The following is a 12,143-nucleotide window of genomic DNA, read 5'->3' as shown; positions in this document are numbered from 1 at the left end:
GGTTGGACTGTGACAAGTGCTGACCGTTATAAGTGTTGTATCTAAGCACAAACGTCTGAGGTTAGCGAAGCGATTGCAAAAAACTAATTGCTGAAATGGTCAGTAAGGACTACAGTACTAGTGACTTAAAAGTGCCTTTGATGAATGAATCAACTGAAAAAGTTGATCTGGGGAAGATCAATACAGCACTGCTGTACCCGTGAATTGCATACATTAGAGTTACAGTAGACTTACAGTACTACATTTTGCAATGAAATGACTGTGTTAAAGTATCTAGCCTCCGCACATGTACAATAGTGTTCAAAATAATAGTGCTATGTGACTAAAAAGATTAATCCAGGTTTTGAGTATATTTATTTTTACATGGGGAAACAAGGTACCAGTAGATTCTCACAAATCCAACAAGACCAAGCATTCATGATATGCACACTCTTAAGGCTATGAAATTGGGCCATTAGTTAAAAAAAAAAAAGAAAAGAAAAGGGGGTGTTCACAATAATAGTAGTGTGGCATTCAGTCAGTGAGTTTGTCAATTTTGTGGAACAAACAGGTGTGAATCAGGTGTCCCCTATTTAAGGATGAAGCCAGCACCTGTTGAACATGCTTTTCTCTTTGAAAGCCTGAGGAAAACCGGACATTCAAGACATTGTTCAGAAGAACAGCGTAGTTTGATTAAAAAGTTGATTGGAGAGGGGAAAACTTATACGCAGGTGCAAAAAATTATAGGCTGTTCATCTACAATGATCTCCAATGCTTTAAAATGGCTAAAAAGCCAGAGACGCGTGGAAGAAAACGGAAAACAACCATCAAAATGGATAGAATAACAACCAGAATGGCAAAGGCTCACCCATTGATCAGCTCCAGGATGATCAAAGACAGTCTGGAGTTACCTGTAAGTGCTGTGACAGAAGACGCCTGTGTGAAGCTAATTTATTTGCAAGAATCCCCCGCAAAGTCCCTCTGTTAAATAAAAGACGTGCAGAAGAGGTTACAATTTGCCAAAGAACACATCAACTGGCCTAAAGAGAAATGGAGGAATATTTTGTGGACTGATGAGAGTAAAATTGTTCTTTTTGGGTCCAAGGGCCGCAGACAGTTTGTGAGACGACCCCCAAACTCTGAATTCAAGCCACAGTTCACAGTGAAGACAGTGAAGCATGGTGGTGCAAGCATCATGATATGGGCATGTTTCTCCTACTATGGTGTTGGGCCTATATATCGCATACCAGGTATAATGGATCAGTTTGGATATGTCAAAATACTTGAAGAGGACATGCCCTTGAAATGGGTGTTTCAACAAGACAATGACCCCAAGCACACTAGTAAACGAGCAAAATCTTGGTTCCAAACCAACAAAATTTAGTGCCTTGCAGATGTGAAGAAATGAAAAACTGTGGTTATACTTGTACAACTAAATACTAGTTTATTGATTCACAGGATTGCTAAAAAAAACAGTTTGAACATAATAGTTTTGAGTTTGTAGCATCAACAGCAGATGCTACTATTATTGTGAACACCCCCTTTTCTACTTTAACTTATAGCCCAATTTCATAGCCTGAAGAGTGTGCATATCATGAATGCTTGGTCTTGTTGGATTTGTGAGAATCTACTGAATCTACTGGTACCTTGTTTCCCATGTAACAATAAGAAATATATTCAAAACCTGGATTAATCTTTTTACTCACATAGCACTACTATTATTCTGAACACTACTGTAACTGACATATTTTACATAAATTCCACTTTTTGGCCTTTGAAGACATTTGTGCAGAACTGTTTCTTCATGCACATTTTTATAGTGTGCTACCATTTGAAACATTCATTGAAATCTATACATGAGTTCTACATACATGACCTACAAACTTTAAAAAAAAAGTGTTTGGGGTAAATACAAAGAGCATATTTGAGGTTGACTGGAAGAGCATCAGTTTGATCTGTCATCATTCAGTTCCAAGTTCAAAACTTTGTGAATGCTGAAGAGAGTGATCATATCAAGTTTAACATTTTCAGTAATAACTTCAAGCTGAAGGTGTTTCTCAACTCATTCTTATGATGGTATGAACCTGGCAGTTGAAGAACCACACCACTGTCCTAAATCAGTTTTTATTTTAAAATTAAAGTTAAATGGCTTATCTTACACTTACACACATCTGGTATTGTTTTTTTTTCTCCTTCGGGGGGGGGGGGGGGGGGGGGGGGCAGACTTATTCATAACTTTAATGAATTAAAGTGCAGACACAAAAATAAATCAATAAGGAATGCTGTTCCTCAACATCACTGAAGTTTCAAGGCATCTTCGCTGAGGCAGTCAGTGATGTGCATCAATTTAAATGACCTAAATGTTCAGTGAGTCCAAGGATGGGCTATACAATATAATAACATACCAGAGGCTGCAAAGCTCTAACCTGAGAAACTAGAGCAAGTACCGCCGCTAACAGAGTAGTAACTTTGGATGTCACACAATGAAATAAATGTTGACCGAGATGGAACTTCAAAAAGATAAAATTCTGGTCGGCTCAAACATTTCTGAAAGAGTTATGGCATGAAGTCAACAATGTCCTGCAAGTGGATCCACTTACAAATTCCAACTAAACATTGACCAAAACGGCACTTCGGAATGGTAAAATTCAAGTCAGCTCAAACGTTTTCTGAATAGTTTTGGTGTGATGCCAACAATCTCCTGCAAGTGGTATTTCTTGAATATTCTACGTGATTACTGACCAAAATGGCACTTCAGAATGGTGAAATTGAAGTCGGATCAAAATTGATAATGCTATTTTTTTTTGTCTTGTGTGACCTTGAAATTTGAACTGTGACCTTCAAAAATGACTCACTCACTGTATTCTAAGGCGCAATGCACCACTTCCACGCATCAGATTTAAATACAGAATCTAAAGTTTTCAGGATGACCGTAATTGAATTGTTGAAGGTCAAGGTCGAAGGCCAAGGTCACCCAGAATGCATCTCCCTAAGAGGAACAATATGAGCTAATTTGGACGTTTCTATGGTGAGTAGTTCTGACGTTATGGCTGATTATAGGATTTTCTCTTTTAGCATGACCTTGAAAAATAAACTCTATTCTAGGATTATCTGAACTGTATGTCCAAATGTTATGACGATAGATGCAGAACTGCAGCAGTCAGACAAACAAAGAGAAATGCAGAACTGCCTGTGAGTCTGTTAACGAACCAGCAAAAAAATGCAGGCAATCACATAACCGCCGTCCGTCACTGGCGGGGGTAATTACAGCCAATGTCTTCCACATGCGAAAGACTTAATCATCTTTGTACAGACTTCAAAGTGATCACAATGCCACCAACAGAGTGAAAAGTGCAAAACCAACATTATTAGAGACTGAAGATGACAGTGAGAAACATTCAAGATTCAGTTCAGAGAGATGGCCAGCTCTACTTTTGGGCTTTCTGTCTGTTATCAGAACATTGTTTGATGCATTTGGGAACACTGTCCCCACTACATGAAGCAGTACGGTTGAACTGCTTACTCACTGCTGTCCAAATCAGTGAGACAATGGATCAAGGATAAATTCCTAACACCCTCTCCAAGTAAACATTTATAAACATATCTAACAGTCTTTACAGAATTAAAATATCAAGACAGCAGTTAATCAGTCCATGGCTTGTCTTAATCAAATGTCTGTGGAGAAACACTGAAATCTTACAACCTACCAAGCACAAGTTCTATAATTCTGGTCATTTCCTTTGGTCTAGACTAACTCAGGTCAACATAAGGCTCTCCTGGCAGCTTGGGCCAAGTTTCCTCCAAACCCATTGAAGAGGTCACACTGTATCAGCTCATCATACCTCCCACTCCGAAGAAAGCAAAGCGTTTTGGTTTTGCAGATCTCTTTGCATGGCTCCGATACATGGCCTTTGTGGTTCAAGTACCAGAACTTTTGGAAGATCCGGTCATCCTTGATAAAGATCTGGAGCAGCTGGTCACAATCAGAAGGTAATGTACTAGGCAGCCCATAGGCCTCAGTAGCACGGTATAGTAGTGTCCATTTGGGGTTTTGTTCTGGATGGGCACCCTTTGCTCCCGCAATGCCGTTGGCCTCAGTCAGATTGAGGATGTAGGTTTCATGGTCAAGCACCTGCCGAGAGCTACCTTGGTAATTGCCATCCACAAAGTAGACACGGTAACCTGAAAAGAGAAACACTTGCATACTACTGGAGCAGTAATAAATTTGCATTCCCCTTCCAGATTTTTGTCATGTACTTTTCTTCAAATTGCAATCGCAGCCAAGTAAACATCACACCTTTTTTCCTCCCTTCACCTGTACAGTTATTCTCTTATCTCCTCTCAGTTGAATGGGTTCAAAATACAGTGCGGTACTAGCGGTTGCTCTTAAGAGGCCCTTCGGGCGTCATCATTAGTGTAAGTTGCACAAATGTCCGAACGAGTAAATGCATGAGGAAATTGAGGAACTGATCTGATTTGCAACTGAGAACACAGAACTTAAATGGAAAAAATAAATATTTGCTGAAGTAACAGCTGTGGTTTGTTTGCATTCGTACAGAATGCCACATCATAGATCATCCACTTCCGGGTTTCCAAGAGCTTGTGAAGTGCTTCGTACTATACTGGCCTATCTCTACCAGCTGATCGGTGATGCACTGCATTGTGGACACAGTCAAACAGTTCACGCACTCACCTGGATTCAGATTAATGTAGGTGGTGACACTGGGAGCAATGAAAGCCACTCCCAATGGGCGGCTCATAGTGTCTTCATCATAAAACATCTGGAACTCATCCTTATGTGTGTGGCCAAAAAACTGTCCAGTAATTGTACTTTCATATCTGCAAGACAACAAGAGGAATGCTGACCATGGAGAAAGTCTGCTGCCTTGAGACACTGACTGTGTCACAAGATACAGCTTTAAAATTTTTAACTGTGGCATGGCACTGACCTTTTAAAACCTGAAACATTAACTAACATTGACAGAACCATCTGATCAGACAGAAGCAAAATAAGAAGTGAAACAACTGTAGCTGGTAACAAATTAACCACATGATTTAAATGACTGGAACTATCTTTATATTTTCAAAGTCAACACTGCTGATGGTTCTGCAAATGATGACTGCAACAGTTATGGGGAATTAACACACTGCAAAAAAGGGGTGTCTAAAAACAAGATAAGAATACTAAATCTGAGGGAAATTATCTTGCTGCATGGACAGATAATTTCACCGGATAAGATGTCTTGAATTAAGTTTGTTAAATCTGGAAATAAGCATGTTGAACACTTAAAATTAGAAATTAACCCTTAAAACAAGATAAATTATCTAACACTTCTAAATCTAAAGTTTTTTTTAAATCTTGGCACACTGCAAATCATTTGGTTCTTACCAAGATTTTTTTTTGGAAAAAAAAGGTAATATAGTATTGTATCTTAATTTTGTGTCTTGGAAACTTTCTTCACTCGTTTGATTAATTTACTAATCACTTTTAAGAAAAATTACCAACACTACTATACTGTTTCTATACATTACTGATTGATTAAATGAACTCAAGATATTTTGTGATATGGAAATGTTCTTGGGTCTTCCTCCTGGCTTGTCCTAAAAAAAAGAAACTGATTTAAATGTATGATGCAAAAGAGGTTGCATTCTTGTATTGAACTTTGCATTGAGTTTCTACTATGGGGCCTGTGTTTTCAACATAACATTTTTAAAGTAACAGAGTGTCAGTCCATGTGGGCATTTGCCCGTCCACTGCCGAAAGAACAGCCCACCAGACCCTCAAGGCACAGTCAGGGACTAGAGGGTATCCCGTTTGGTGACATCAGAGTTGCATTTCTGCTTTTTGCAGATGATGTGGTTCTGTTGGCTTCATAAGGTGGTGACCTCCAATGCGCACTTAGCTGTGACGCGACGGGGATAAGAATCATTCACTCACTCATCTTCAACCACTTATCTAGGATTGGGTCGTGGGGCAACAGCTCCAGTAGGGGACACCAAACTTTCCTTTCCCAGGCCACAATAACCACCTCTGACTGGGGTATACTGAGGCGTTTCCAGGCCGGTGTGGAGCTATAATCTCTGCACCTACTCCTGGGTCTTCCCTGGGTCCTCCTCCCAGCGGGACATACCTGGAACACCTCCCTAGAAAGGAGCCCAGCCAGGAGGCATCCTTACTAGATGCACAAACAAGCTGGCTCTTTTCAACGCGAAGAAGCAGCGGTTCTACTACAAGCTCCTCACAGATGACGGAGCTCCTCACCCTATCTATAAGAGAGACACCAGCCATTTTGGCCACTTGTACCCTCGATCTAGTTCTTTCGGTCATGACCAAACCCTCATGACCATAGGTCAGAGTAGGAACGAAGACTGACCGGTAGACCTTACCCTTTTGGCTCAACTCCCTTTTCGTCACAACAGTACGGCAGATCGAGTGAAGGTGCGGTCAACAGAGTGCATCCTTACTGTATACAGCTTGGATGGTTCCCAGTTTTCTCTACTGAGGTGCCGCACGGTCCTCCAGAAGCACCTTGGTGCTGACCAAACGTCCTTCTCCATGGTTGCTCCAAACTCCCCCCACCACACCTACTGCTTTGCCTCAGCCGCAACAGAGGTTGCTGCCCTTCGGACCTGTCAGTACTTTGCAACTGCCTCCAGAGTCCTCTGAGATAACATATCAGAAGCACTCCTTCAGTCGGGCAGCGTCCCTGACCACTGGTGTCCACCACGGTGTTTGAGAATTACCGGCCTTTGAGTCCCCCAAGACCTTCAGGCCACAGCTCCCTGCTGCAGCTTCAGCAATGGAAGCTTTGAACACTGCCCATTCTGGTTCATTTCCCCCATCCTCCACAGGGATGCCAGAAAATCTGAACTCATGAAAATTACTTGTGGGGTGCCCCAGGGTTCAGTTCTGGGGCCGTTGTTGTTTCTTCTGTATATTAATGACATATGTTTGGTTTCCAAGTCCGTCAGTTGTATTTTTTTTGCTGATGATACGACTGTGTTTTGTAGTGGGGATCACTTGGGACAAACCTTGGACATGATGGAGAAGGAACTACAGAAGTTTAAACAAAGGTTTGATTCAAACAAATTATCGCTCCACTTTGGTAAGACAAAGTGTATTATATTTGGAAACAAAGTCCAGGATTTCCTGAAGAAATTTATTATTAAATGATATTGAAATTGAAACTGTAACTGATGCAAAATTTCTTGGTGTTGTTATTGATGATAAACTGAGCTGGAAAATGCATATTAATTTTGTTAAATCCAAAATGTCAAAAGCCATTGCAATTCTGCATAAAGCACAAGATTTAATTTCCCAACACTCATTAACTATTTTATATCACTCATTGCTCGTTCCATACATGACCTACTGTACTGAGGTATGGGGAAATACATATAAAACTAATACCAATCCAATATTTTTGTTGCAAAAGAAAGCTGTAAGAATTATTTGCAACAAATCACATTGTGAGCCAACGAATCCATTGTTTGCCTGTTTACATATTCTAAAATTCTGGGTCTTGGTTGATTACTTTACAATACAAATTATGTATAAAGTTAAAAATAAACTGCTGCCACAACATGTCCAGGATCTGTTTAAACTGAGGGACTCCAGTTATAATTTGAGAGGAATTTTATTGTTTGAAAAATCAAGGATCCGAACTACTGCAAAAAGTCACTGTGTATCTGTCAAAGGTGTTAACATCTGGAACAACTGTCCCGACATTAATGTACTTGGTATGTTAGTAGGCTTTAAAAGACATTACAAGAATGAAAAAATTGCATGCTATAGTTGAAGACTTAGGTTTATTGATTTGTTATTACTTTCGGGTTTGTGTGTTGTGTGTTGCTATCAACGAGAGTGGTTTCAGAGTCGAGACTGTGTCTGGAGGCTAGTCCCACCAGCTCTAACTGGTAGCGCTCCACCTCCCGCACAAGCTCTGGCTCCTTCCCCCACAGCAACGTGATGTTCCATGCCCCCAGAGCTAGCTTGTGCCACACGGGTCTGGTCCGTCGAGGCCCTCAACTTTCACTGCTACCCATGGGACAGTGCACCCAACCTCAGCGATTCTCCCTACGGGTGGTGAGCCCACAGGGTGGAGATGGAAAGTTCACGTTGCCTTTTCAGGCTGAGCCCGGCAGGGCCCTGTGGCAAACCCGGACATCAGGTGCTCAATGAGTGGCCCTCCATCCGGAGCTGGCTCCAGACTAGGCTTCCTCCGGGCCGGGTCATGTTTTCTCTGCGTCATTTGTCCATGGTAGCTTTATGAACGATTGGTTCATAACTGGTCTGGCACTTCGCCTGAGACCAGTTTGCCGTGGGAGACCCTACAAGGAGCATGAAAGCTCCAGACAACATAGCTCTCAGGTCCATAGGGACACACAAACCTCTCGACCACAATAAGGTGATAGTTCGTTGAGAGGGATGACACCTGACAGAGGGATGAGAATCAGCACCTGATCTCCAAATCTGATACCATGGTCCTCTGTCAGAAAACGATGGATTGTGCCCTCTGGGTTGGGGGACAATCCATCGACATATGGATATTGTACCAGACCATTGTGGTAAAGAAGGAGCTGAGCCGGAAGTTGAGGCTCTCAATTTACCAGTCAATTTACACTCATATCCTCACCTGTGGTCATGAACTTTAGGTAATGACTGAAAGAATAACAATGTGGATACAAGTGGCATAAATTGGATTCCTCGGCCAGGTATCTGATCCTACGCTCCTGGACAGGGTGAGAAGCTCAATTACACGGGAGGGACTTGGAGTAGAGCCGCCACTTCTTTGTATCAAAAGGAGCTAGTTGAGGTGGTTCGGGCATCTCATGAGGGTGCTCCCTGTTTGTCTCCCTAAGGAAGTCTTCCAGGCACGCCCAACTGGGAGGAGACCCATGGGAAGACCCAGGACACACTGGAAATTATTTTTCCCATCTGGCTTGGGAGTGCCTTGGGATCTCCCGGGAAGAGTTACAGGCCTTGGCCAAGGACATGGAAGTGTGGGATGAGCTGCTTGCTCTGCTGCCACTGTGACCTGCACTCGGATAAACAGCTGAAAATCAATGAATGAATTTTTAAAGTATTTAGTTTAAAAGAAAAAAAAAAAAACATTCATTTTGGACTTGGACATAATTCAATTCAGAGGTGATACAATTTTGAATCACTTCACATTTATGTAATAGCGCACAGGGGCGTATTCACTTCTGTTTAATTATGGATTCTACATCTTCAGGTTTGGGTAGGCAGTGAAGTGTAGCTACCTACCGGTTGACAATGTGATAGTAGTTCCAGCTCCAGCTGCCGAGACACAGGCCAGGTGGGATGTGACCAATGATATGGACCTAAATAAACACCAATAAAAAAGTCAGTTACAATAATTTGAGATTTTATGATAGTAATAAAGTTTTTCTGGAAATTACTGGGTGTGAGCCTGAATAAGGCAGCAAATTTGTTAAATTGTTTAACAACAACAAAAAGGCAAGCTTCTATTTCAGGGTAAGTTTTGACTTTTCATGTACCTGTGGTGACAGTCCACATAATCTCAAGGGCTACACTTAACTGAGTTTGTGCAAAGTATCATATTATTTAGGATGAATGCAATGTATTTCTCTTTGTTTGTCTGACTGCTGTACTATAAAAATATATATGGATGTTTACTGGAAATCAATTAGGGTTCTTGTTAAAGACATTACATATTTGCAGACTTAAAGTGACTCATTTTTTCAGGGAACAAAGTTACAAGTGCACTGAAATGTTACTTTAAAGACGGAAGCAAAACACTGAACATGGAATTGGTGAGAAAAAACGCCACGATCAGCTTTATAAAATGGAGAGTGAAAGCTGGTGATTCATTTCACACACACATTTACTCCACAGAAAAAGCCAGTCATGCCCTCCGACTTCTTTCACAGTGATGACCCAAATCCTAGTCTCAATTTCACAAATACGAGGTCTGTCCAAAAAGTATCGGACCTTTTTATTTTATTCAAAAACCATATGGATTTGAATCACGTGTGATTGCATCAGCCAAGCTTGAACCGTCGTGCGCATGCGTAAGTTTTGCGGGCATGCGGGCAACGGAGGAAAAACACCTCCGTTGGAAGCCTTAAGGACAAGATGGAACATGTCCAGCTGTTAAACAATTTCTCATATACTCACTCCACTGAAAGCCATCAAAAGCCACCTGGATTTTACAAATGGTTATCAACACGGAGGTGTTTTTCCTGTGCCGCCACACCGCGCTGGCTGCGTCCCGACAAGCGGACCCGTCCGCACGTCTTTCATTAAAAAAATCTCCTTTAACAGTGGAATATCCGGATAAAATGCTGAAACCGACTTCTTCTGAAACTTCTCTGTTCTCTCACGACGTCCTGGATCAATAGAGCCTGAAATGTGGAGGTTTTCAGTTTGAAACAGGCTGACGACGGCGGCTGGGAGCACTGCAGGACGTCTCGCACCATGGGAAGTCCTTAAAGCGACAGTATCACCTCAAAATCTCTCATCAGCCGTTAAAATTTTCACCGAAAACTAGCTTAATTTTTCGAACCGTGTCCACTTCGATGTGTCTCACAGGTTTAGAAAAAATTTTGATCAAACAAAGCGCCAGTCTCTCAGCAACTTCTCAGACAAAGGAATTCCGACGAGGGGCTGGACGACTCCTCCCACAAGGAGTGCTCACAGGCGAATTACGTCACCGACAGGCGTGGAAAAACTCAAGCATGTCTGATGTAAAAACATATGAATGAAATCCATATAGTTTTTGAAAAAAATAAAAAGGACCTATACTTTATGGACAGCCCTCGTATATATATATATATATATATATATATATATATATTTTTTTTTTTTTTGTTTTTTTGATTTTTTTTTTTTTAAACACTCGCTTTGACCGTTAAATGCTACAAACATAATCACTTATGTTTCTTTTTTACTTGCAGAGACCCTGAAGTTTATGTTGATGCCAAGCAAGACTCAGGAAAATGCCAAGATTAACACAACAATGAACAAAAATTATTGCGTTTTGGCACCAGACCAAGAGTGTCAAACAGGTGCAGCGACTTTATGCTAGACTGACAAAATGCAGGGCCAATATTGACATTGGTATGAAAAACTTCCAACCTTTCAGCTTTCTATCCAGTCATAAATTTATTTCACAGAAATATGTTCTGACCATTTTCTTTGCTGATAAAATGTTACATATTTTTTTTGGGACACCCGATATATATTAGGCCAGATAAATGAAATTAAAAAAAAAAAAAAAAAAAAAAAAAATGCCATGGCTTTATTTTGATTACATTATAAAAATAATCAAATATTTTAGACGTTATTACATAACTGAATATAACGCAATGTTAAACACCCTCGGCTGTATGAGCATGTAATCAATGAAAGAGTGTGTAGAAAGAATGTGACCTTTTGACCCCTTTGAATATGTCAAGGTTAGCCATCTTTGAACTTGTCTAAGGTCTGTGACCCAAGAATGCTCCCTGTGAATTTGAAGACCCTGGACAGACAAACGCAAGGTCTTCTCAATATCTGATGGCCATATTTTGGTCTCGGGTAAAAATAAAAGACCCTTCTATGCATTTAAGTTTAATGACTTCTCGTGGCCCACTTCCTGTACCTTCAGGGCCCACAGCCCCACACTTGTTGAACTGTTGCCTTTGAGAGTGTCTGAGATCAAAAGGGATATTCTATCAATGTGCCGTGGTCATTTTAACTGTGGCCAAACTTTCAACATGTTCCAAAATTCTTCATTTCCTTTGTGAAATATGACATACTTTGGGAATCCCTTGTAATTCTGTGGGGCCCATAATGTTGTCATATGCCTGGCATAAAGAGCAGTACCCTTCAAATCGAGCATTTTCTGGAAAACCTCCATATTCCAATGCACAGAAAGGAGCTGGAAAGCTACCCCTTCCAGCTTTATAATAATTTTTTTTATGTTAAGCATGCCAGTCCATTCACTGCTGTACTCACTTTCTCACCCTTGTCCTCACTAGTTTGGAGAACATGCACAAGCCACTGCAGCTGGTTAGCAGGATCAGTCGAGTTCACCATCAGCCAGAAGTTTTCTCGGGCACAAAAGTTCATGTTGAGAGAGACAACCCTAAGGCCAGGCTGAATCGTCACTGTATAAAACCCTCCATATCTGAAATTA

The 12,143-nt window shown here is 41.0% G+C and overlaps 1 protein-coding gene across 1 annotated transcript in view; it reads right to left on the bottom strand.

Annotated features, from left to right (window-relative positions):
• Positions 1 to 2,184: 2,184 nt before the first annotated feature.
• smpd1 (sphingomyelin phosphodiesterase 1) overlaps positions 2,185 to 12,143 on the bottom strand; it is a 28,866-nt gene continuing 18,907 nt past the window's right edge. Inside the window, exons 5-8 of the mRNA XM_034178341.1 lie at positions 11,963 to 12,134; positions 9,248 to 9,324; positions 4,673 to 4,818; positions 2,185 to 4,161 (exon numbers count right to left, since the gene is read on the bottom strand). Of these exons, the coding sequence (XP_034034232.1) occupies positions 3,740 to 4,161; positions 4,673 to 4,818; positions 9,248 to 9,324; positions 11,963 to 12,134 (817 nt within the window). The 3' untranslated portion in view covers positions 2,185 to 3,739. The remainder of the gene's footprint in view (positions 4,162 to 4,672; positions 4,819 to 9,247; positions 9,325 to 11,962; positions 12,135 to 12,143) is intronic.

The sequence above is a fragment of the Thalassophryne amazonica genome, chromosome 9, assembly GCF_902500255.1.
Source record: "Thalassophryne amazonica chromosome 9, fThaAma1.1, whole genome shotgun sequence".
NCBI lineage: Eukaryota > Metazoa > Chordata > Actinopteri > Batrachoidiformes > Batrachoididae > Thalassophryne > Thalassophryne amazonica.
This window is presented reverse-complemented; position numbering and strand designations above follow the sequence as displayed.